We start from the raw sequence: 25,209 nt of genomic DNA, 5'->3' as shown, positions 1-25,209 counted from the left end.
CGCCGGGCTGCTGGTTTAGGACGTCAGCTGTGATCAGTCCTGGAAATAGTCCAAAGGTGCAAGTAATTCGAAAAACCAGAGAGTGGAGTACACTCTTGGGCCTTATTTTCCTTAGGGCAGAGACTGAAGCTTTCAATCCCAGCTTCTGTTTGGCTCAGGTTTTGCTGGTGTTCCTGAACAGGAGAGAGGCAGCCCAGAAGCCAGGCGAGGGGAAGGGAGGAACCCAGACATTTTTCAAAAAATGTTTCTGTAGGTGATCTGCAAAGTGGCTGAACCCCCCACCCCAGGGCGTGGGTGTTAGGGGACACGGAGCAGAGCAGCCAGGCCGTAGCACAGGGCCGGGGCCTCTGCCAGGAAGAGGCCAGGGGAGCGTGCAGTGGGGACCGTGGTGCGGAAGCCAGCGTGCGGGAGGGACAGCCCAGGGGACAGCCTGCCGTCTGAACAAGACAAAGACTGCTGAGGGCTCTCTGGTCCTCCAGACGCACCGCCTGCCACTCGCAAGCACGCACGGCCCCCAGCATTGATGGATTCCAAATGACTGCAAACTTGCAAATTCGCCTACTAGCTACAGTTTATTGTACCCCCAAACGTCGCGCTCCCAGCACTTCCCTCCCGTGGCCTTTCAGGGACGCGCGCACAGTGGTGAAGCACTGAATGCCCTGCGTGCCTGTTCTCAGCTGAGGTCAAACAAGGAGACCTTCTCTCTGTCCCCGTTTCAGCTCACACTCTGAACAATTGCCCTTTTTGCGGTCTATTCAGTGTCACGGTTTTTTTTTTTTTTGCATTTTTATGCTGTTTGTTGGTGATTTCGCTGTTTGAAATGGCCCTGCTGTCTTGTCTTCCTAAGAGCGGCAGGGCCGTGATGGGCCGTGCGTGGGAAGTCGTGTTTAGGGGAGCCTCGTTCAGGCACGAGTTATAGCTCTGTCGGACGTGAGTGCAGTGTTCATAAAGCAACAGTATACAGTTGACCCTTGAACAACTCGGGGGTTGGGGCACCAACCCCCAGGCAGTTGAAAATCCCAGCACCCCTCTCTCTGCCTCAAAAGTAAAGGAACTGATGAAAGACTCACCCCCAGGGCGGGAAGCTGAAACAGCGCGGCTAGAATCCTGGGCTCAAACTCTAGTTCTTTTATTTCTATGTGTTGTGATCTGTAATCCAATACAAACTTGTCCCCACACTTAGTTCATTTAAAGGTCTGTAAAATGAAAATGCAGACACTGTATTTATTGGAGAAAAACAATGCAGAAGGGGACCCGTGCAATTCAAACCCACATTGTTCAAGGGTCAATTGTACATGAAATACGTTGTCTTTAAAGAGAGACACACAAGGTTGTGTGTTCATTGGTTGACAAAACCGTTGTGACCAGAGGCTGGCAGGAACCCTGCACTGTACTGTCCTCGGGAGCGGTGGTCCCAGTATTGGCTAATTCAGGGCTCCTGGCGACTTGAGAGAACATGCCTCCTGTGAACAAGGGGTATTGACTGTTTCGGAGAGAGTGAAAGTGGGTTGGGGCCCAGGGTCCAGGCCTGGCTCCTCCAGTTCCCAGGTTACCTTACATGTTGTTTCACTCCCTAAGCTTCCCTCTCCTCGAGGGAGGATGAAATGAGTCCCTCTGTGTGTCACACTGGTGTAAAAAGGCTTAAAAATAACCAGGGTAACTGTGAGGATGGCTGAGAGGGGTAAGAACAGTGTGTTCTGGCGCTCAACCAGTTGCAGGTCTTCCTTGTAGCGTGACCCGGGGCGGGTCAGCTGACCTCTCCCAAGCCTCAGGCGCCCCAGCTGTGAAATGGCAGTAACGCCGATATTCCCTTTGTATGGCGATCGATGATGGGTTTCTCTTCGTGAGAGGACTTTCTGAATTGTCAAGTCCTAATCCACCAATTCTCAAAGTGCCTTCCGCATCCCAGTCGCCCGAGAGTCTGGTTAGGATGCAGACTCCTGGCCCCTGACCCGCACCTACTGCATGACAGGTCTGGAGCTCGGGATTTGGCCGTAAGCTCGAGTGATTCTGATGCCGATTGAAGAGTGGGTTACTAGGACCAATTCTGGTTTTCCTTCCCAAACCTCCCAGAGGTGCCGTGGCACAGCTGTAGAATTTACACCTGAAGGGTGAGCAGAGATGAGTGATGGTGACAGTGTTCAAAGCCGTGGAACGCCCCAAAGGGCCGAACACCCCAATCCTAGGCGCCTGCTCTGATTCCCCTGCAATCACGCCCAACCTCGGGAAGGATTTTGCAGGAGGCCCGGCGTGGGCGTGAGGGGTGCTTTCTGGTTGTACTTAAGCAGTTAGAAAATAGCTGTGGAGTAAAGCCTGATGGGGTGCAGCAGACAGTAGCAGCTGTGCCCAAGTACGTGGGTCCAAGAACCAGGGTGTCGGCGCTGCCAGAGGACAGCGGAGAGCAGGCAGCCTGTGTCCTCGGGTTAGAGGCACCTGGCCGGGCGCTGGTGGTACCACCCATGCGACGGCTGTTGTTGTTTTGTTTCCCTTTTTAAGAGACACTTTCCATTTAGGCACTGTGGTTGCAAGACCTGTGTTGGCTCTGACTGACTAGAGTGTTTTAGTAAATTTGAAAATTCGCCTATTAGTAATCTCAACAGGAGGGGGCAAGGAGGCCAGGGGTCGTGTTTTACTTTGCTCTTTTAAGCGACAGTCCACCCTCACTCGCCAGCCCCGGCAGGTGTATCAGAGTCTGGGGCTGCAGGAGAGAGGAGAGAGGCGAGAGCCGCAGGCGCTGGCGGGGGAGGGGCAGGTGGCACAGCACAGAGAGATGACACGAGGAAAAAAGCCCGACCGGCACAGCCACTCGAAGTGGCAGGAGGCTATTTTCTAAGCGTTTATAGGGTGAGACCGGGTCCGGGGGCACCCAGGGCGGTGGCAGAGTACTGGACGCAGCTGCAGATTGCGGCTCTATTAGAGACTAATAGAGACGCACTGTATTCCCACCCCTGCTGCTGCCGGGGGGCTCCCGCCGGGCCCGTCCCTGCTCCTCCTGGAGCCTCAGCTCACCCAGAGATGGGAAGAACGGTTACGCTAGAATGACCTCTCAGCCTTGAACTTTCTCCTCTGCTCTGTGTCCGGGCAGAAGAGTGGGAGGGAGATGGTAGCCTGTCTTCCCCAGGCTCAAGCTTTCATAACATCTCCTATGTGGCGTGCTGAGCGCTGGGGCAGGCGCTGTGGGACTGGTAGGAAGGGTAAGGGCTTTGCTCTTGCCCTCAGAGTGTTTATACTCTAGCCAGGGAAGTAAGCAGACAAGAGAGAGGACAGACAGGACAGGGCATTTCTGGAGCCCAAGCACGGCGGCATCCAGTACCGCTCAGTATCCTGAGCACTTCCTAGGTCGTTAGCTCTCCAGCATCACGACAATCAAACGAGGTACGTCCTGCTCCTGCCCTCGTCTTACGGCAGAGGAAACTGAGGCCCAGAGAGTGTAAGTAACTTGACCGAGGCCGCACAGCAGGAACTTGGCAGAGACAGGATATGAACGCCGGCAGACCGGCTTCAGAGTTCATACTCTTCACTGCACTCTGAGGTTACTCTGCACGCAAGGCAGCAGCAGGAGAGGACAGAGAAGGGGAGGCTGAAGGCTTCAGGAAGGCCTTGTGGAGGAGAGGTCTGAAGGGTGGTGGGCAGAACCTCAGCCGAGTGGAGACTGGATGGTGTCCTTGACGGGGGAGCCGAGGACAAAGGCGGGCGTGCAGGCTTTGGACTTGGAGGAGGGGCTTGGCTGGCGGTGATGGGACAGTCCCCTCCCGCACAACCGCTCGCTCAAGCCACGGCAGTAGGAGGCCTGGCCTTTTGCTCTGGGGAGGAGCTCAGCCCCACCCTCCATGCCTGGGGAGCCACTCAGGGTCGAGTTCCCCTTGATCACCTCCAGCCCTGGCACTGGCAGCACCCACGACGAGCTCCCTGTCCGGGGACACAGCTGTGCCTCAAGTGACTTCCCACCCCACCCAGGAGATTGTCAGCTCCTCTTAACGTTAAGTCCCTGCAGACAGAACCCTGCGTGGCTGGGCTTGGAGATGGGGTTGTCCCCCCATCTCCCCCAGGCTGGAAGAGCAGGCCCCACGGGGTGGCAGGAGCCCCGTGTCTCTGTGATTCCCAGGCTGCAGCGTTGAACTTCACTCTGGCAAAGCTGCTGTCTTCCAGCCTAACATACATAGTCCCCTGGGGAGAAGCCATCTGGTTTTCAAAGATCTCTTTGCCCCAATAGAGGTTGTCCGTCCAAAGGGCACGGGGAGAGGAGCCCGAGGCCCCGACAGTAAGGGTTGTGGACCAGAGCCGAAGAGGCGCTAAGGTCCCTTGAGGCCGTGAGCTCCCGAGGCCGTGTCTGCTCCATCCCCGGGTCCCCAGGCTGGCACACAGGAGACATCAATGCATGTTGGCTGAACCAAACCGAGCAAGCCAGGGTGCTGCCACCGCCTAGCCTGGCCCTTGCTGGGCTCGAGCACACGGCCCCTCTCCTAGGTGCTGGGTACATGGGGACATCTCCCCAGGTGACCGCGCGGGCACAGAGTACCCCACAGGAGGGTCTCCTGGGGAGCTCATCGATGGGCACGGAGCTAGTGGCCGCCTCTGCGTCGGGCAGTGCGATAAGGATGGCTGGTGTTTCAGGAAGGTCCGGGCCAAGCTCAGTGCCTTTCAGCTCCTGCCTGGCTTGGGGAGGCTGCTTTTCCTGACTCACCCCTGCCTGAGCCGCCAGCACAAAACTCTGCATAGTGGGTTTTGGCTGGGAGCTGCGCCTCTAGATTCTAAGTGACTCCTCTCTGTGTGTCCCTCAGGATCACACCTCGACACCCAACCCTTGAACTCCACACACTCTGCCACGCACCCGAGAGCTGGACCGAGGCCCCGGAAGCCGCGCACACATCCCTGGAGGCTTACGGCATGACCTCTGTAAGGGACGTCCTTTAGTCACCTGTTCGCATGAACGACCGACTGTAGACGCATGACCTACAGTCCTCTATCCTGCCTCTGGCGACGGTGGATCTCTTTCAGGAGTCTGGACAGAAGCAGCAAGAGGGGGGAGAGAGAGAGGGGGACGTAAAACAAGCGCAGGAGAGCACGGAACGCAGCAGCAAACAAGGGCTCTTTTGTGGCTGGGATGAGATATTTTTTTAAATCATTTCAATTTCGACTTGTTACAGGGTACTTTTTTTTCAACCTCATCTGTAAGAAATCCATGTGAGCTTCCTGGAAAGGAAGAAAGAAAAGAAAACTAGACATGAAATCAGTTCCACACCTTAATCCCTTACCCTCATCCACCAGCCTTCCCCACACCTCCACGCTCCACGTGTGACCAGCCCTGCCGCTGCCCTGTGGACCGAACCTTCCAGAACTCTCTACATGGCATCAGGACACACACACGCATACACACACACACACCACACACACACACACCGCTCTCCCCTCTGCTCAGTATACACACAGATTTTACTGTGACATCCGAAGTTGTATAGACTCTCCTGTGGATAAACTGGAAATTTTTTATGTTGTCGCTCTCTCTCTCTCTGCCAGTTTCAGTATTAATCATCTTCCAATGGAAAATCATTACCTTCAGAGTGCATTCGGGGTTCCTCGTGTTAGGGACTTAAGACTCTGAGGCGAGGACCCCCAGGCTTAGCTGTAGGGCTCCGAGGGAGCCAGTGCCCATCCGGAAGGGTCTTCACTCCCAGCTGGGGGAAGGCCGGTGGCTGTCCCAGGATTGCACCAGCATGTTCAATAGAGAAGAGGTTTTCTATATCTTCAAGCACTTATATCCTAGTCCGTGTTCAAAGTGTCAACTGTACAGTAAGCAGCCTTGTGTATATGAAAAACAATAAATACTATGCAAACCAATAGAAACACTTTAGCAGTATGTACAAAGCACTAACAGCTCAGCTCCTGAGGACTTCTCCAAGCTGTGGGAGGAGTACAGCCTGTCTCTCAGTGAAAGAGGAAGGAAGGGAGTAGGCCTAGGGAACGCACCTGCCCGTTCTCAGGTCAGCCGCCGCCCCGAGGTCTCCCAGAGCGAACTTGGTGCTGTAAGTCCAGGCAGCCGCGGGAATGCGGGGCCTGGGCTGGGCAGCCTCAGTGCCCCCATCTGACCAACACCCCACCCTGAACCCCCTGGAGAGGCAGCGCAGGGGGAGAAACGGCTGACCACCAGGAGGCCCCAGCCTGGAAGGAGACCTTCCTGGGCCAGGGCCCCGTCAGGGCAGGACGGAGACGGCGGCTGGCTGTTCCTCGCCTCGGTGCCATCGGGGAAGAGCCTTAAGTTACACCAGAGCCCCCGGCAGAGGGAGGCCCAAATCAGCACAACGCGCCTGCCCCGCGCGGCACCCTCCGGGCCAGGAGGGAGACTGCAGGCTCTTCTCGTCCGCCCGAGGGCCACTGTGTGTGGATGTCCGGTCACCTTCCTCCCTGCCTCTCTGCCGAGATGTCTTCAGAACACAGCCGAACCTTCCAAGTAGCACAGAAGCTCCCTCGATGTCAGAGCCCCCCAACCCCCGAGGCCCCGGCTGGCCCCGGCGCACAAGTGTTCTGGTGGGTCCGGGCGGGGCTGGCCGGGCTCCCCGAGGGGCGGGCGGGGAGTGGGAGCTTGAGCGCGCGCGTCGGTCCGCGAGCTCCAGACCCAACCCCCGCGGGGGCCGCGCGCAGAGCATCCCCGCCGGCCGGTCCCTCCGCCCCGCCGCGGCCGGCCGGACTCAGTGAAGGCCGAGGAAGACAGGCGCAGGGCCGCCTCCCGCCGCGATCTGCCGCCGCCGACCCAGTAGCTCCTGTAGAGCCGCGGCCCCGGCCCCGGTTGCGCTTTGGCTCGTCGCTCTGTCTGGCTTGGCTGCTTGGCCCGCCGGCCCCCGGGCCTCGGCGGCATGCTGCGTTCGCTGCTAGTAGGAGCTGTAGGGGAGAGGTTTGGGGTCGCCACATAATGCCTAGAGAATGCTGCAGTCTGCACCTTAGACGCTGTTTAGAAGTTTTGGAATCACCTTGATTTTTTAAATTGTTATGAAAATGATTCTTTTCTTGACTCCCACACGCTCTGTTCTTGGGAGGGACTTCCCACCGCACACCCCACTCCACTCTGATGTATAGACCATTCTCCCTACACCAGCTGAACAAATGTCAAAATTAATAAAGAACTCGACTCATGGCACAGGCCTCCATCTCTCCTTCCCGGCGCATCTTTGGGGAGTGTGGAGAGGGGGCGCTGGGGGAGTCTGGGGGTGATCAGTCTGCAGGGAGGCGCCCACCTTCTCTGGAAACCTGGACAGCCCCTTAATCAGGACCACCCACTCTAGGAGAGGCACTCCCCAGCCCGCAGATGGTAGAGCAGATTTCTGTCCCACCTGAGGACCATGTGATGGGTCAAGTCCAAGATGTTGGGAGGGGGGCGCACCACAAGCACCAGGGTACGTGGCTGAGCCCACAGTGGGCATACACTAAGGGGGAACCTCCCCCACAGTGCTCCCTGTGAAGGCATCTGGCCACTGCAGGCAATGCCATTCAGAGTTCAAGAACTTCCAAGAAAATCGCCCTGTTCCCAACTAGCTCCTAACACTTCATGCAAGGCTGGTCACCAAGCTGGCCTCAGTTTCCTCATCTGTCAAATGGGGGAAGGGATTAAGCGATTGCAAAAGTCTCTTCAGTTTGTCATCCTGGGAGTCCTGAACACAAATGCCTTTGTTAAGCTTGGCGATAAATAAGAATAAAATTATTTACTGCAGGTTTTCCTCCTCACGAGTTCCCATCATTGGTGGGGGGTCGGGGGGTGGCCAAGCACAGTCACAGTGTCCTAGGAGCACTCCCCGCCCTCACTCTGATTGTGAAGCTTCTCTCTCAGCATCAGAAAAGACATCCAGGCCAAGGGACCAGCCATGGCTGTGCACTGGCCTCGCCCAGAGGGTTTTGTAAAGCACAGGTTCAGGATCACAAATGCCTAGGTGATTCCTGCAGCAACACTGGGAACTGGAGCTGTTTCCCAAATGGTTGTGATGGGCAGTTTCGGAGTGCAGCCAATTCAGACCGATAAGAAATTTTCTCGTTTTTAATCCAAACTTCCAGAAAAACAAGGTCCACAGCCTTGTTGGGGTCTTTCTTGTGTTAACCTACGTCATCTACGCTACAGGGTCATGGCCAATTCCAGCCCGAGCAGATAACAGCAGCATGGGGAGAGCCGGCTCTCTGTGAGAGGGGAGCCTCCCCTCAGCCTGCGCCGTTGGCCTCCTGCAGGAAACCTGGGAGCAGGCTTGTCTCCACCTGCCAGAGGGTGACCGTGGGCTGGTCAGAAGCGGCTTTGGGACCGCCAGGCAGAGGAGGGACAGAAGTCCATCTGTCAGGCAGCCGCTGTTTCTCCTGTCATTTTGCGTGTCCGGACCAGCGACATGCTGATTGCCATTTTTAAAAAAACTGCAGGAAAGCATGCTGCTCCGTGCAGAAATGACCCAAGTTAGTTACTGCATTTTCCCTGTTGGTAAAACAGGAGAGAGACCCCAGTAGAGCCTTGTATGTTGTAAAAATTCATTAGGAAAAGAAAGTCATATGGGTGCTCGGCGATTCAACCTAGTCTCATCCGTCAAATATTTACTGAACACCAACCTAGAGCCCGGCACAGGCGCCGCCACTGAATCAGCGGCCATCTCAGCCATCAGAGGTTTCCATCCCAGGTGCCCAGCCAGGCAGAACATGACAGAGGCACAAATGAGTCCTCAGAGGAGGAGAAAGGGAGGACAGAGGGATCAGGGAAGGCTGCCCAGAGGCAGAGGCAGAGCCAGGAAGCACCCGCAGCCAGCACTCCCAGAGATGCCCCGCTCCCACCCCCTGCCCCAGGCTGCCGGGCAGGTTCCCACCCCCAGGCTCTCAGGCCCCAAAGTCCAGCCTCCCCACTTACCCGGCCCAGCACGGAGGAGGGAAGCGAAGCATCGTGTCCAGACTGCACACTCCCCCAGAGGCTTGGGCATGTGCACAGAAAGGGGCCTGGACACCTCAGAACAGCATCCCCTGAGCCCGCAGGGGGGGCCCCCCGGAGCGCTTTTTCCTAGATGCTCACTTGGGGGACCAGGAGCTGGTGGACCCTCTGAGAATGAACATAGGTTCCAGAGCACTCTCTCTTTTCTTTCTCCCCCCCTCTCTCCCCACACCCCCCCGCCCATCTCTCTCTCTCCCTCTCTCTCTCTCTCTCTCTCTGGCGCGCGCGCGTGCACACACACACACACACACACACACACACACACACACGCTGGCTGATTTTACAGTCAATCTTTCAAAGTGCAATTTGTCTAGGAAAAGCCAATGTGAGGCCCGTGAGGGTTTCCACCAATGGCGACGCGGCTGGAGCAGCTCAGCCAGTCTCGGGTCTGTATTCTAATGGGCCCCATCTTTATCAGGGAAATGTTGCTTCTCTGAACTTGAAACTTCTCATGGAGGATCCCTAGACTCTGAGGCAGAGAAGGGGCCTGAGCTGAGGCGGGGGGAGCCGCCTCTCCCCAGGCCGGGCAGGGACAGAGGGCTCGCACCTGCCCTGGGAGCACCTGACTTCCCGCGGCTGACGTGGTCGCGGCCCCGGGCAAGGGCTGGGCTGGATGCCTGGGTGGGAGGGCGGCCTGGGGCTCGGGCAGCTTTGACCCTCCGGAGCTGCCATGGGATTCTGGGCCGGAGCTCGGGGGCTCTAGGGGTCTGCATTTGGGCTTCCCACCTCCCCTTGGCCCTTTGGCGGGGCCATGGAGTCCAACCTGCAGGGCCCGTTCCTGCTGAACAACGCGCCGCTGGCTCAGTTCTCGGAGGTGAAGGCCCCTGTGTGCCAGTACTCTGTGCAGAACTCCTTCTACAAGCTCAGCCCCCAGGGGCTGGGCCCCCAGCTGCCCGCCGGGACCCCGCACGGCATCACGGACATCCTCAGCAGGCCCGTGGCCGCGCCGAACAGCAGCCTCCTCTCCGGCTACCCCCACGTGGCCGGCTTCGGTGGGCTCGGCTCCCAGGGGGTCTACTACGGTCCCCAGGTGGGGAACTTCTCCAAGGCGGGGAACGAGTACCCCACCCGGACCCGGAACTGCTGGGCGGACACGGGCCAGGACTGGCGAGGTGGGCGGCCGTGCGGCAACAGTGAGTACGGGGAGGGGGGGTGACAGGGGACGGGAACGGATGCTCACAGGGGTCCTCGGCCTCCATCCGACAGCCTGGGGCAGACCCCAGGGTCCGGGCCTCCACCTGGTGCAGCACAGGCTTCTCCCCTCCCCCTCCCACCCCGGCTTCTCTCGGATGGGCATCTTGACCCCCGCCCTCACTCCTCACCAGCTGCCCTCCTGGGGAAGCCGGGGTCCCAGGAGACCACACGGCTCACCCCCACCCTGTGTACGGTCCTGCTCACCTTCCGTCTCCCGCCCAGAGCCCGTGTCACCACTTCGTCCAAGCAGGCAAATGCCGTCCCCAGCGAGAATCTGCCACTGCATCACCTGCCCAGAGCCCCCCGCGTGCGCCGGCAGCACTCAGGGACACAGAATGTACCCTGAGCCCATCTCGGTCCCGCTGCCATCAAGGGGGCCTGCTTCGCTCCTCGGGGTTTATGTCAACAACAGCACCCGTACCACCCAGCCTCCGCAAACAGCTGCTGAGTCCAGCCCCACTGGGCCCTCGCTGTCGGGGGGCCTCACCCACCCATCCCCAAACCATGGTTTTCAGAGAGTTGGTCCGGGGCCCCCAGGATGCCAGTCAGACCTGGAGGAGGTGGCAGGTCGTGCACAGGCAGGGGAGCGTCACCCGGGAGGCAGGGGGAGTGACCGTGGCTGCAGGAGCCACCCCTGGGCCCGGATCAGGCAGGGGCAGAGGGGGCCTCCACTTCCGTCCCACCTGGGGGCTCCTCCACTGGCACAGGGGCTTGGGGCGGCCCAGGAAAGCCCAAAGCAACCTGCCTTCCGCCCACTGTGCTGCTCGGGACCCTCACACCCCTCGTCAGCCTGAAACACGGCGAGTCCCACAGGGGGCCGAGACCTCATCTCTTGGAAGCTATTCTATAACCTGGTTTGTGGGTGCTTTAGGCCTTGAGCTGTCCCTGTCTCTCACTTCCATGTCCCCCTACCCACACACACCCCGTTTCCACACCCCTGCTCTTCAACCCTGCATGCACGTATACACACAGGGAAGTATCTGAGTCAGTGGCTGGATTAACACAAGGCGGGGGGACTGAGGGTGGCAGCCCCTCAGGAGGCCTCGTCTCCTTTCTGTGCCTCGGCTTCCTCACCTGTGAAGTGAGGACATGGGGTGTGAGGGTCGGCTGCACTGCACAAGGCCCTGCACGTGGGCATTCTGCTTCCCCTGGTCCCTATCCGCCCCCCCGCCCCCCACGCCGAGCTCCCGAGAGGCTGCCCTGGCCGGGCAGGGGTCAGTTCTTGAGGCTCCGTGTCCGGACTCTCCATGGGGTTGAAGCCACATGACTCCCAGGCCTGGTGGCAGGGGAGAGCAGTAACTTGGAACTTAGGGTTCTAGCTTCCCAAAAACCTGGAAAAGGGGATCTCAAGAGCAAGGAAGTGGGGAACTCCCAGGCCCCTGGGGCCCTGACGGTGTGTGGAAGGTGCTAAGTCCGTTTCTCGGTGACCTGAAGGAACATCCCTGAGACCCAGAGGAAACTCCTACCGCCCCTCGGGCTGGGCTGCATCACTGCGTAGTGAGGGCATTACACAAGGAGACCCAGTTCCAAGCATCCTCTGGCCCTAATCAGCTGAAACCTGGGGCAGGCGCCCTCGGGGTCCCCGCCCACCCAGACATGGTGGAGGTGTGCTGCTTGGGTGAGAGGTGCCACCGCGCCCCTGCAACCTCAGCGGCTTCTCCGTACGGGCGCTCACCCTGTGGGAGAGGCAGGACAGGGCTGGCACCCCCAACCCCGCGAACCGCACACTTCCTTCCTCCCACCAGCCCCGGACCCCCTGAGCGACAGCATTCACAAGAAGAAGCACACCCGGCCCACCTTCACGGGGCACCAGATCTTTGCCCTGGAGAAGACCTTCGAGCAGACCAAGTACTTGGCGGGTCCCGAGAGGGCGCGGCTGGCATACTCGCTGGGGATGACCGAGTCGCAGGTCAAGGTGAGTGTGTGAGGGACAAGAAGGTGTCTGCCTGGCAGCGAGGAGCCCCACTCTCTTGGCAACCGCAGCTCAGTGGGAGGCCGTCCTGGTGTTTGGGCACCGCCTGCCCACCTAGCCCTGAAGACGGTAATAATGACCCTAACGCCAAATGGCTGTCATCTCCTGAGCCCTGTTCTGAGAGCCTTATGTGTAGCAGCCCAGTTAAACCTCACAGCAACCTGGCGGGTGGGCCTTATTACCCATCTTACAGGTGAAGAAACAATCTCAGCTGAGCCTTTTGCCCCAGGTCACCGGCTGGTAAGTGAGTACCCTGGATTAGAGGGCTCTAACCTCATGCCTTCCCCTCCTCTGCACGTCGAGGCTAGAAGTTTCAAGAGCTGATGGCAGCCTCCGGGCCGGATCAGAGCTGGCTTCAGGCTTGTTCCGTTAGCCAGGCAAACGAGCCCACCTTGGTTCACCAAACTCGAAAGTGAAGATAACTGCCCCCCACGCCTGCCCATGAAGTCTGAGCCTCTTTGCTCAGCTCGGGGCAAGGCTGCCTCTCACACTGCACACCTCGGGCCTGAGCTTGGTGGGCGAGGCAGCTTCTGTCCCCTCAGGCTCCCGGGGGGACCCCTGGCAACCTGAGGCTCACTGTTCCCTGAGGGGCTCTGGCGGGGGGCACCAAAGAAGCAAGCTCTGGGCTATGCTGTAACTGCCCGGCACTGTGACAAGGCGACGGGCTTGAGGGGAGAAGGAAGCACAGGGGCAGCCGGGGACCCTGGCCTGGGCTCCCTCAGGGCGCTGCATCTCCAGCCGGCCAACCCCCAGGCAGCTCCCTCCAGCCAACGTTAACTCCCAAGGAGAGGAAGCGCCGAGTCTAAGAGGAAGGCCTTTCCGTACCACTCCGCTTCTTTGGGTCCCTTCTGCACGCTTCTGTCTCCAGTAATGAGCACGTGTTATTTTTATATTTGGGGGGCAATGATTCATGAAGCTCAGTGAAGGTCTGTGAGGTTAAAAGCACGTCAGCCCCTTCCACCCAAGTACTCAGATGGCAAAGGAGAGGCAGATTCACCGCAGGGAGGCTTGGAGCTAAGACGAAAGGGCTGCTGCACTCACATTTATTTTTATTTTATTGCCCCCCTCAGAAAAAAAAAGTAGTGTGACTATGACAGCCTAGTCCATTGCTGAACCATTTATTTTACGATCAAGATGAGGCTCGGGGGGGGGGGGGGCTTCCCTGGTGGCGCAGTGGTTGAGAGTCCACCTGCCGATGCAGGCGACACGGGTTCGTGCCCCGGTTCCGGGAGGATCCCGCATGCCGCAGAGCGGCTGGGCCCGTGAGCCATGGCCGCTGAGCCTGCGCGTCCGGAGCCTGTGCTCCGCAACGGGAGAGGCCACAGCAGTGAGAGGCCCGCGTACCGCACACACACACAAAAAGATGAGGCTAGGGGGATACTTGCCACCGAGTGGAGCCGCCCTCCCCAAAGGGGCCCTGTGCACGCTGCATGCCAGCGTGTCCTCAGGGCCCTTCTCCTCCCAGGTGTGGTTCCAGAACCGGAGGACCAAGTGGCGGAAGAAGAGTGCCCTGGAACCCTCGTCCTCCACGCCCCGGGCCTCGGGAGGGGACCGCGCGGCCTCGGAGAATGATGACGACGAGTACAACAAGCCGCTGGACCCCGACTCAGACGACGAGAAGATCCGGCTGCTGCTCCGCAAGCACCGCGCCGCCTTCTCGGTGCTCAGCCTGGGCGCGCACAGCTGACCCCGCCGGCCTCCGCGTCCCCGCGGTTCCCAAAAGGCTAACGGGGGCTGCGGGGGAGGAGTGGGGAGGGGGGAGGATGGAGGGGGAGAAGCAGGAGACGGAGGGGAAGGAGGGGGGGGAGGGGGCCAGTCTCCTAAGGGAGGAGGGGGCAAAGAGGGAGACGTGAACTTGTCCTGAGACCGGGCACACCTTCCGCCGTCCTGCACCTCTGTGGGCCCAGGCCTGGCCCTGCCAGCTCTGCAGATTCTAAGTACACAGGTAGATGAAAAGCGATCAGGCTCTGCGGCCAGGACACTGGCTGTGGGGTCCCAGACACGCCACCGTGGCAGTTGTGGGGGCGGGGGAGCCTTCCCCCAGGGAAACCGTTGGCTCCGGCAAGGGTCTCCCTGTGGGCTGACTGCAGAAGAAGAGCTGGCATGTCCAGGGACCCTCCTCGGACCCTGGCACAGGAAGGATCCCACTTGAGGGGCCAGAGCCCAAAACCTAATCCAGGCGGGAGGAAACCCACCCCAGGGAGGGGAAATGGGTCCCAGCAAAGAAGGAATACCCCTGACACCCAACTCAAGGATCGTGCCCTTGGGAGGAGCTGTCCTCCTGTGATCCCTTCTCCACTCTGCCCTCAGAGGGGAATCCCCCAACCCAGGATGGGAAGAGATTAGAAGCGCCCACTGGGGTAAGAGGCAGAGAGAAGGTGGGAAACGCCGGCACCCATGCTGCACCCCAAAGCCTCCCACCTGGGCTCCCCTCGGTGCCTGCCAGTGCACAGACAGGACCCCCAGAGAGAAGGGAGCATCCCGCCGGGGAGGGACTCGGGGCAGGGAGGGACCTCAGAAGCCCCTGTTCCTCCGATGGGGCACCCCCGCAGGAGAGGAGAGGACCTGGCGGGAGGCGCTCGCATGGAACCCACAACCCTCCCTTCCCAGGAGGACCCAGCAGCCTGGCCTTGGAGCTGGTGCTGCGGAGGGCGCTGCCCAGCAGGTGGGAAGGACGGGGGCTGCAGCAGGCGGGGTGGGTGAGGCCCTAGAGGAATGCAGCACAAAAGGCACCAAGCAGTCGCCCATCTTCACTGGCTTTTAACAAATAAAGGGTAAAAATAAAAGTCCCAGAAACCTCCCCATGGCTCATGTGTTTCCGAAAGACTGTCTGTGGGGTCCCCGGCGAGCCAGCTGCCGGGGGGCCCCTCCAGAGGGCAGCGTCTCTGCCCCCAGGGGACAGGGCTCTGGGAATCAGGAGACCTGCAGGCGTGGGTAAGTCTCGGTGGTATGCGCCAGGCAGCGCCATAGTACAGAAGCCCGAGAGGCGTTCAGCAGGGTCCTTGACCTGTAGGAGCTCATGGCCTCATGGGGGAAATTATCTGTGGGGAATTCGGTACCGTAAGGAAAAGATCCCGGGGCAGAGAATAGCAGCAATGACAACGACTGAACACCTACTAACTCTTCCCACGTGGAAGGCCCGACGATGTCACGTGACCCCACCGGAAACCCGGGAGGAGGGCTTGTCCCTCTTGCATGGATGAGAAAACACAGGCCCAGAAGGTACCTACACCAAGTTCCAGAAGTGGGATGAGGCCCCCTGAGCTGACGCCCAGGCCCTCACGTCTACCGCGAGGGGCGGCGCCGTTTACAGGCCTCTCCTGTAAAACCAGAGGCTGGGATGAGATGTGCTTTCAGGACCTTCCAGCTGTAACCGTCTATGCCAGCTCCAGGAGGCCTCCGAGCTGTGAGAAGCCTGCCCCCTTTGCTGTCCCAGCAAGTCCTTCTGTGGTCCCTTGGGCCCCAAAGGGTGGGAGAATGGGCCGGTGCAGTTGGCCTGGAGCGGGAAGGAGGGTGGGAGGGAGACCGCAGCTCGGGGCCTCTTGGAAACAGCAGCACCAAGGCTTCATCATAACCCTGCTGGACCCGGAGGATGGAGGGCCATAGCAAGAAGATATAGGATGCTTCTGAGCTGTGATCCTCATTCCACAATGAGGCCCACACTCGGTCCCTCTCCACGTAAGGTGGGAAGGAAATAAGGACGCACCTGCCCTGCGTGCTCCTGGCCACAAGCTGACACGGGGGTCCTGAGCTGCAGCAGGCCGGATGGCCACCTGGGAGGACCCAAGGACCCTCCGGGTACAGCCACAGAGACGAAAAACTCTGTGAGCCAGACGGGGCCCAGGATTTCCTGAGCACTTTGAGGAGAGTCTGGGGCCTGCTGGCCAGAGGAGGCTTTCAACATAATGCAGGTGCAAAGTCATGAGGCAGGCGTGGGGAGAAGCCAGGGACAAGAAAACTGGGCTCGTTTGCCTTCTTCATAAGTGTATTACAATCCTAACACTCTATTATAGCTATAATTCTTGCATGTCTGATTCACATTGTCTGGGGTCAGTATTATATCAAGTGAAGGGAAAATTTTTTCTGCCGAGGAAACATTTGCTGAGCTAAACAAAACTTCCTCCAATGTCCAAGTTCTGGGACACCTGCCACTGGAACCTCTGAGTCAAGGCCTCCAGCCTTCCTGGAGTCCCCCTACCTCACCCCTGCTCCCAAGTATGGGGTCAAGCGAGGAAGAGGCACTGCTCAGGCCTCATCTAGGGACCAGATTCCCAGTTTGAAGGAGGAGAAGAGCCACAGGTGAATGGCCCAGATGCCCGAGGGTAATTTGGATAAATTTTGCCCTCTGTGGATGCGTGCACACTCGTGTGTGTGTGTGTGTGTGTGTGTGTGTGTGTGTGTAGCTGGGAGGAACTCAGGACTATTTCACTTCATCCATCATAAAGAAATCATAAGTCATAGCGCCCCCCTTCTCCTTCTCCATTCCTGGTCACAAAGGGCCTTCTTGTATACGCTGAGTTAAAGAAAACTACACAACTTTAAGAATATTCATGCGTCTGGCAACTTCCCTCTGACCACAGGAGAAACTTTTCTCCTGTGGGATGAATAAAGAGAAAGACGCTCAGCCCTAGGCTCCTGAGAGCGACCGAGTCCTGCCCTGCCAGCAGCCCAGGAGGCTCCCAAGGCAGGCAAGATTCTGCCCCGTCCACAGCCCTCCCGCTTGCGGCTTCCAGTGTAGGAAAGACCTGACGTGTCCCGAGCAGGGCGGGGCTGAAGCTAGGGATGACACTGTCTTAGCAGGTTCCGAATGGCCATATCCCAATGGCAACAATCAAAGAAAAGAATGGGGACTGAAATCTCACTGCTGGCAATCCCTCCTCCTTCTCAGCCACCCCCAGGATTTGAGCCCAGATACCAGCCAGCCCGAGTCTTTGCCTGAGCATGGCAGAGGGGACTGGGTTCAGTTAGAGCTGGGCTCGAACACTGGCGCCACCACTCTCTGTGTCACTGGGCGAGTGACTTAACCTCTGAGCCTCAGTTTACTCATCTGTAAGATGGGAGTAATTATACATACCTCACACGGTCTCTGTAAGATCAGAACTCACGAGCATGCATGGCATATACAGACACCCAACAGTATCTGCTATGTTATTTCAAGAGGGCTGTGGAGGCCGACAGGCCCGAGTCTGGGTCCCCATGTCACCAAGTAGTCGCTGGGTCACCGTGACCAAGTTAGGTAACCTCTTGAAATCCAGTCTCCTCATCTGTAAAGTGAAGCTGATATGGTTATCAGCAAGACCCAGCAGAAGATGCACTGAAATCACCTGCAAGGTGTAAAAGGGGGCGGGCATTCCCATAGCGGTGTGCTCACACCCTCTCCTTCCTTCTGCCAGGAAGCGGCAGAGCCAGTCCTAAGCGGGTCTTCTTCACAGTGGGACAGGCAGGTTCAAAGTCACAGCTACCCATTCCTATAAGTACTCAAGCCCCAGCAGGTCAGCTGCTATCGGGAGGTTATGGAAGGCCTCGCGTGTGACCAGATTCATTTACCTGCCAAAAGCCTGAGGTTCTGGACTCTGGGGCACGGAGTCAAGTCAGATGCTGAGGGCTGGATTCAGTTTGCAGACGTGTTTGTTTGGGGGGCAGAACAGTGCATTTACAGAAACTTTAGCTGGTCTGTAGGCCGAGCAAGCCTGGTGCCGTGAGTGACCCTCACGATTTCCTGGCACATCCCCGGCCTGGTCCCCACAGGGTCCATCCCCTGCCTGATCCCTGAAGGCATGTGGGTCTATACGTCCTGCTCTGAAGCCTCGATACCCTAAGACATGGTCCATGGACGAGCAGCAGCAGCCTGCCCTGGGCACTTGTTAGAAATGCAGACTCTCAGGTCCCATCTCAACCCTCCCGAATCCGAATCTGCGTTTGCAGCCAGATCCCCAGGTGGTCTGTAGGCGCGAGAAGATGGACGGCGGGCATGACCGTGTGAGTGTGTATGGACGACCCTCCTTTTCTCAGAGCACAGAGCCTGGCCCAAATTAGGTGCTCAACAAAAAACTGTTAGATACATAGAGATGCACTGACCTAAGTTGGGCTTTCTATCCCATCACCAAATGCCCACGGGGACCTGTGCTTCTGCAATCCCCCTTTCTCCTTTGTCAGCCACTGCTAAGAGTTGCCGCCCTGCGTCTCGGCTCTGGGCCTCTCTGAGCCTCGTCCCGCACCTGAGGTGGCCCTGGCCTTGCCTGGGAGGGCTGCGTGTGCCTTGTAGCAGCTGCTTTCTTGTCCCCAGAATGATCTCTCCTTTTGCTCACAGTCAGGTTCCAGCTGTGTTTTACATGGTTTCAAATGCTATGAATCTACGTACCCAAGGTCAAAACTCCTTGTCTTTCCATTCTAAGGCCAGGGCTGTGTCAGCTGCCAGGTGTATGAGGACCTGCAAGTTACAGAGGACACAAGCGGACTAGATGAGGGCTCCTCATCCAAGGCTCCCTGATCAAGGGCACTGCAGCGCACACAAGCGGACTAGATGAGGGCCCCTCATCAAAGGCTCCCTGACCAAGGGCACTGCAGTGCACGGTTACAGTGAACACCGTTCTTCTCGGTATGGTTTCTGATGCTTTATAACTGATGGCCAGTATCCCTGGGTGGAGCAGACACGCCACAGCCGGAGAAAATATTCATTTAGGCAGTCTCCTAAGCTCGCCTGACGCTAGGCCTTGTCAGACATACAGCTACCCAGGGCCTTTCCGGGATATTCTGGGCGGGTGTGGCCCTGGAATATGCCTGGTTAACAAGTGCCCCAGGACTTGGCAGTGGACAGATTTGGCAAATGGTGATCTTAGAAGCCCAACTTGACTTCAATTCACGTTGGCTCTCCCTGAGTTGTTCTGTGACCCACGCTGAATTCTACAACTTTTCCTTCCTGCCCAGGAGACAAAGACCCACATAGTCAGGGAAGGCAGCAGGGGTGCAAGAAAAGGTGCAAAGGGTCTGGGTCTTCTTCCTCAGGAAGGACAGAGAGATGGCAGGACCCTTCTGGTTTCCTGCTGCCACTGGCATCAGTCCTGTGCCTGTGATACTATGGAAAGGTCTGATACACTCAAACCTCCAAGGGCTCTTGGGAGAGACCCTGCCCTAACTAAGGAATTTGCTAACCCGCTGCCTCTATGTTCTGGAAGAGAAAGCAGCGTTGGCCTTGCAGTTCCAGCGCTGCTTTAGCCGGGACACCACATGCCACGGTGAAAACAGCCAGGGCAGAGGGCTCTGCAGCCCAGCTGCGGGAAAACTGTAGAGTGCTGTGCACTGCCCAGTAAACGGCAGCTTCCCCTCTGCGAGGAGGAAAAGGGCACAGCGCGCTTCTGTGGTTTGGGCTCGCCGGGTGTGGACCCCTGCGGCCTCTGATAAGGCCACCCTGGAGAACAACCTACCTGCCATTTTTTTGATTGATCTTGTGTGGGCAGGCCGACCCACCCCCATCTCCGGGCACGGATGATTGACACCACTCTAAGCCAATCAGTGAATGCCACTCCCTGGTCACGTGACGGATTGGTCCAGGGATGGGCCCGCGGCTCAGTCCCGACCAATGAGCGAAGGACCAGATTGCTCTGGGGAGTGCCCGCTTCCCTCTCTACCTGGAGCGCCAAGTGGCCTGGCCATTGGCCTGCCCGGGAAGGGGCCAGCCCGGTGGAAAGAGGATCTGAGAGCGGGACTGAACTGGTGACAGTGTTTCAGCCAAGCCTAGCCTTTTCAGGAGACAAGACACACCCTTTTGTCTTCAGTCTGGTTGAGCTGGGTTTCTATAATTTACAGCTCAAAGAACACTATTGGAGTAAAAAAATGTTTCTTTTACCCCTGTTGTTTGCTTATAGGCTGGCCCTGCCAGGGAGCCTGTAGGGACATGGGGACAGATGGCCAAAGGGGAGCTGCCCTGGGTTCGGGTTTCCCTGCCTTCCTTCCTTGACAGCTGTCCCCGCACTTCCTCTCTTTACTCCCCAGCTCTCCTCTCTCGGCTCTGGCCCCCGGTAATGGACCATCCTTCGTGACAGGAAGGGACTGTGTTAAACCTCCCATCCCCAGCTTTTATTCTTCCAAGCCGTGATCAGATTCCTGATGAGAGCAGCGCCTAGCCCTGGTGGGGAGCCACACTTATGTTGCGGCCGGTGGGTGGCGGCATGTCTGCCGGCTCAGGCTGCCTGGGAGGAGATGGGTGGTCTGTCCGCCCCACCCCCAAGGCTGAGGAAATCCTCCAGAGACCCTAAGAGTCCAGGATTTGGAGTAGCAGCTGCCTCCCACCCCCTGCCGTGCCACCCCCTGCAGCCTCCTCTATCATCTGTCTTGTGCTGCTCTGCTGAGAAGAGTCGAGCTGCAGGCCCCTTCTTGCCATGTTTGAGCTGTGCTGAGTCTACGAGTAACAGAACAGAAGCTGCTCAGATCCAGTCTTGTTACCAGTCACTTGCAGGCCCAGGAGCCTTCTGCCCTAAGGGCTCAGAGCATCCTCGGTGGTCCTGATGCTTCTCTCCCAGAAACCCCACCTTAGATGCCCTGACCTGGCCCCTCCAATACTCTGTCACTCTTCAGAGCAATGAACCAGAGGCTGACCCGACCTTTGACGACAGCTTTGGGGGCAGGTGGGGCGAGGACCCAGTTTGCACAGGTGGAAAGAGAGCTTCAGAGGACAGGGAGGGGGCGGGCTGGGCGGGCTAACCTCCAGCAGAACCCCCTGGGGCAGGACACATTCTTTTTTTTTTTTTTAATGTTTTGATATGTGGAAATTTTTTTTTTTACTTTTATTTATTTTTTGGCTGCATTGGGTCTTCGTTGCTGCACACGAGCTTTCTCTAGTTGCGGCGAGCGGGGGCTACTCTTCGCTGTGGTGCACGGGCTTCTCATTGCGGTGGCTTCTCTTGTTGCAAAGCACGGGCTGTAGGTGCGTGGGTTTCAGTAGTTGTGGCACATGGGCTCACTAGTTGCGGCACACGGGCTCTAGAGCGCAGGCTCAGTAGTTGTGGCGCGCGGGTTTAGCTGCTCCGCGGCTTGTGGGATCTTCCCAGACCAGGGATTGAACCCGTGTCCCCTGCGTTAGCAGGCGGATTCTTAACCACTGCGTCACCAGGGAAGTCCCCAGGACACATTCTTAAACCAACAGTTGTCTCGTCCTACTAGTTCCAGGGGGAAGGCGGTGATGTTGGCAGTGGTGGAGAGGCTGGTTGCCCCCCACATAGAGCAGCTTGCCGGCCTCTTTCCCACAGCCAACCCAGAAGGCTCTCATTCAGGGCCCTTCATTAGGCCTCTCTTAGTGGGCAAACACACATCATTAATCTTGGTAAAGTGAGTGAAAGCACATTCACCTGTCCAAGCAGGAGAATTAATGTTGTGTCAATAGGAAATTCGTGTTTACCTCTGGCCTTTATGTCTTCCCTTTGCTATGAACACCCCAGGGTGGGGTGCGGGACCGCCCAGATGCGGGACTGTAGTTAGAAGAGAAAAACAAAACCTCACAGCCCAGGTGCTGGCCGCAGACAAGGGGGTGGTAACAGCAGTGCATCGGGGCAGAGCCTCTCTCCCTGCACCGTGGGCCTAGGGACACATGCTCCCTACCCCGCGGGGACACAGTGGCTGAGAGACACCTTTTTCTTTTTCTTCCCAGCACACAAGGCTATGATCTCTCACACCAGCACGGGCTGAATGGGGCCACTGTTTACTGAGCACCTACTAAGTGCCCGGCACTGTGTGTGGTGACTGACCCATATTTCCCAAGAATCCTCCAAAGCAGGTATGCTGCCTTTTTCTCAGATAAAGAAGATACGGCAAGCTGTACAGCAGAAATTAGCACAACATTGTAAATCAACTATACTTCAACTAAATAAATAAATAAATTTTTAAAAAGGGAGGTACTGCAGTGCAGAAAAATGCAATAGGTTAGCCTCGAGGCCACACATGGAGAGCAGGTGGGTTTGAACCCAGGTCTGACTCCAAAGCCAGCATTTCCCCAGTAAGCCTCACACAGGCACTTTCACTGCAGGCGGGATCAGGTACAACGCGCGTGAGGGTAAGTGTAAAGACGGGAAGACTCCAGAAGGCCCTTCTGGGTCGTTCTCCACCGCCCCGCCCCTGGAATGGCTCACTGAGGGAGGGGCAGGGAGCAGCCGGGCTGGGCCACTGACTTGAGTGTGAGGGTGTGTGTGTGCCTGTGTGCCCCAGGAAAAGAACCCAAACCGGCCGATAAGATCCCTCCTTTCCAGAGCAAAGCACCAATTAAACACAGGGCAGATGTGAGCAAATAAAGCTGTGGCGTCCAGAGGGAAAATCAATATGAGATTATACGCCCGAGCCCAGTCATATACCAATTAATAAGCACGGGTGCGGCCGGGTGCCGGGGGAGATAAGTCCCCCAGCCACAGGCAGGCGCTGCCTGTACCTGCCCCCGGCTCACATGGGGCTGCAGGCCCTGGTTCCAGAGGGGGCCCCAGACTGAACAGTGAAGGGTTGGGGAAGGAAGCGGAGAAGAAGAGAAAGAGAGCTTCCCTCAGTCAGCTGGGAGTAGAAGGAAGAGGGTGTGATGGGTGAGAGATGCTTGCGAGGGTGGTACCCACTGGAAGGGGACAAGCAACTCAGACCACGCAGACAGGCTGCTTGATACTTCATTTGCCACAGAAGATATAAGGTGCTCGCTTTTGGAAAGTGAGTGGCAAAAAATGGCAAAAATGGGAAAACCGGAAAACAAATTTCTACCCCCAAGAAATGATTTTGGAAGCCCCTGGTTTATTCGGTCCACGTTTTATTTAATTTAGAAAGTACAAAAGAATCTAAAACAGAATGAATATATGTATATGTATAACCGCATGGCTTCGCTGTACACCTGGAACTCACACAGCCTTGTAAAGCAACTAGACGCCAATAGAATCTAAATTTAAAATAAATGAATTTTTAAAAAAAGAAAGTACAGCCAAGCAGTTAATCAGGTGATAAAAGACAAGTGGCAAAGGTTTGCCGCACAGGACCGGGTGACCAACGGGGTGGGGCTGTCCAGAACATTCCATGGACGGACTTCAGGCGCACTGCCGGCTGCCAGGGACAAGGCGGCGTGACCCGCAGCCACCTGCCACAGAGTTTACCAAGTATAGCAGCGCCGCTGCCCCAGAGAGGTGGCTTTGGCGTCAGCGGGACAAGTTAAAAGTGCTGGGGAAAGGGACCCTGGCTGCGGGCCTGGCGCCCGGCCAGTCGCAAGGGCAGTTACAGATAGCAGAGTCCTCGGGGTCCAGACATGGGGTCCAGAGCGAGCACTGCATCCCCGAAAATTACCAACCCTCTTGGGGAAAGGAGATCCAATGTTGTTCTGGAAGCAGAGAACAAAAGTGGAAGGAAAGATGCAAATCAGTGATGAAACAGGCACCTGCTTCCGTCCTTCCTACCGGAAGCTCCCTTCACCCCGAATACTCCCGGACTCGAGCCCCAGAGGCGGAGGCCCCTCGAGAGTGGGAGTTCTGCGGCCCAAGGGCTGCTGCGTGCCAAAGAAAAACGAAATTTGCTAGCCGAATATTTTTTAGACATTTTGCAAGATGCACGGCCTCCCTGACAATTTTTAATGTACTAACTGCCTGGTCCAGTGAGCTGATTAATTGGTGCTGGAGCGATCAATAAAAACCAGAAAATTAAAACAATTTTAAAGTGATTAAGTAGTTTAACACCTGTCTCCCGTCACGTCAGCACAGGAAGAAAAATAAAGCAGGTGTCGAAGGGGCTCCTGAAGCAAGAGAAAACAGCGCCTGCCTCGGAGAAATGACAGATCACGGCTGGGGGATCAATCCGAGGGCTCGCAGCCCTTCCCGAGCCCGGGTAGGCGCCGCAAGAGCTGGGCGCCCTCGGCCCCCCTGCAGAGCCGCTCCTCAGCTCGGGAGGGTCGGTGTCTGTCCAGACCCCCAAAACAGGGCGGGAGGGGGCGGGGGGGGGGAGCAGAACATCTTGCCCCAGGGCTCCGGATGGCATCTGATGCGACGGTACCAGCTCACCTCCCGACCCCAGTCCCCGCCCCTCGGCGCTGAGTCTGCAGTACGCGGAGCATTATGTGCAGTGAAGTGCAGTTTGCGGACCCTGGGGTCACAGGTCTCCGGGATCACCGGGTCTTCCATTCTAGAAGCTTCAGGCCGCCACTCTTACTCTCTAGGGAAACAGAGCTTCCCACCGTCCACCGTTCCCCGCCGCCTCCTGCCTGGCTGTGCCTACAGGAGCGGCAGGTGCCTGCCTGGCGCTGGCCAGATGCCCCTCTAACTCCTTGTGCCGACCTCACTCGCCCCCGACCCCCCGCCGTCAGCTGGAACAGAAGCCGGACAGCAGGAGTCACTTCTCTCCCAAGTTAATGTACTTGACTCAGAATTCCCGGAAGGAAACTCACAGAGCACAAGAAACCCTAAGATGAGTCTTCTCCAGCTGCCCCACTGAAGTCCTAACGCAGAGTTGAATGAGCAAGGACAGGGGAGGGAAGTCGGGGAGAATTAACAAAGGCTAGAAGTGAAGCCCAGGTGAAGCATGGGCCACGTCTCCAGTTTCACCTTGAAAGTGGACTTGAACTGTGCACGTGTGAAGTGCAGAATATACTTACTGTTACTCACGTTCTAGACAGCTGTCCTGTGGCTTTCTGGCCTGGGCTTACCTCTACGCCCCACTAGGGGTGGGTGGGACCAACCCCTAGGGACAGGACCCAAAGCTCCTCTAGGGAGAGGCTGGGCATCTCGGGCAACCCCTCAAAATGGGGCAGAACGGGCCACGCTCCAGGACAGCCGTGTCACCACTCACCTGCCCTGCGCACCTGAATCCTGCCCACCTTCAGGGTCCCCGATGCCGCAGCTGTCACCCCCAAGACCAGGACAGAAAAGGAACTCAAGCAACAAGAGAAACCTTGCAGCAGGTTTAAAATATTAAAATTTTAAAACATCTTAAAGTGTGATTTAAACGTTTTATAATAGGTTTAAAAACATTCAAGCCCTCAGCTGAACTTCTTACTAGCCACTCTCGCTTCAGCAGCCCCTTCCCGTTAACACCTGTCACGCTGGTTATGAATGGAAAAGAGGGTGCAGCAGTGGCCTGGATCAGGGCAGGGTTGGGG

The 25,209-nt window shown here is 57.5% G+C and overlaps 2 protein-coding genes across 5 annotated transcripts in view; both read left to right on the top strand.

Annotated features, from left to right (window-relative positions):
- The window catches only part of ANK1 (ankyrin 1), a 98,513-nt gene extending 91,386 nt beyond the window's left edge, over window positions 1–7,127 (top strand). For all 4 annotated transcript variants that reach the window (XM_033848812.2, XM_033848850.2, XM_073798730.1 and 1 more), the window contains one exon: window positions 4,782–7,127. In XM_033848812.2, the coding sequence (XP_033704703.2) occupies window positions 4,782–4,808 (27 nt within the window). In that variant the 3' untranslated portion in view covers window positions 4,809–7,127. The remainder of the gene's footprint in view (window positions 1–4,781) is intronic.
- Window positions 7,128–9,695: 2,568 nt separating this feature from the next.
- NKX6-3 (NK6 homeobox 3) lies at window positions 9,696–13,797 on the top strand. The gene is made up of 3 exons (XM_033848916.1): window positions 9,696–10,077; window positions 11,884–12,053; window positions 13,576–13,797. The coding sequence occupies exons 1-3, from the start codon at window positions 9,696–9,698 to the stop codon at window positions 13,795–13,797; spliced, it is 774 nt and encodes a 257-aa protein (XP_033704807.1).
- Window positions 13,798–25,209: the final 11,412 nt, after the last annotated feature.

Source organism: Tursiops truncatus, chromosome 21 (genome assembly GCF_011762595.2).
Source record: "Tursiops truncatus isolate mTurTru1 chromosome 21, mTurTru1.mat.Y, whole genome shotgun sequence".
NCBI lineage: Eukaryota > Metazoa > Chordata > Mammalia > Artiodactyla > Delphinidae > Tursiops > Tursiops truncatus.
The sequence above is the reverse complement of the archived record's forward strand: the minus strand, read 5'-3'. Positions and strand labels throughout refer to the sequence as shown.

Bases quoted from the DNA above. Each gene is read 5' to 3' on its own strand.
- NKX6-3 (XM_033848916.1), top strand. From the start codon at position 9,696: ATGGAGTCCAACCTGCAGGGCCCGTTCCTGCTGAACAACGCGCCGCTG. The intron at 10,078-11,883 runs GTGAGTACGGGG...TCCTCCCACCAG, and splicing joins TGGGCGGCCGTGCGGCAACA to CCCCGGACCCCCTGAGCGAC. The intron at 12,054-13,575 runs GTGAGTGTGTGA...TTCTCCTCCCAG, and splicing joins TGACCGAGTCGCAGGTCAAG to GTGTGGTTCCAGAACCGGAG.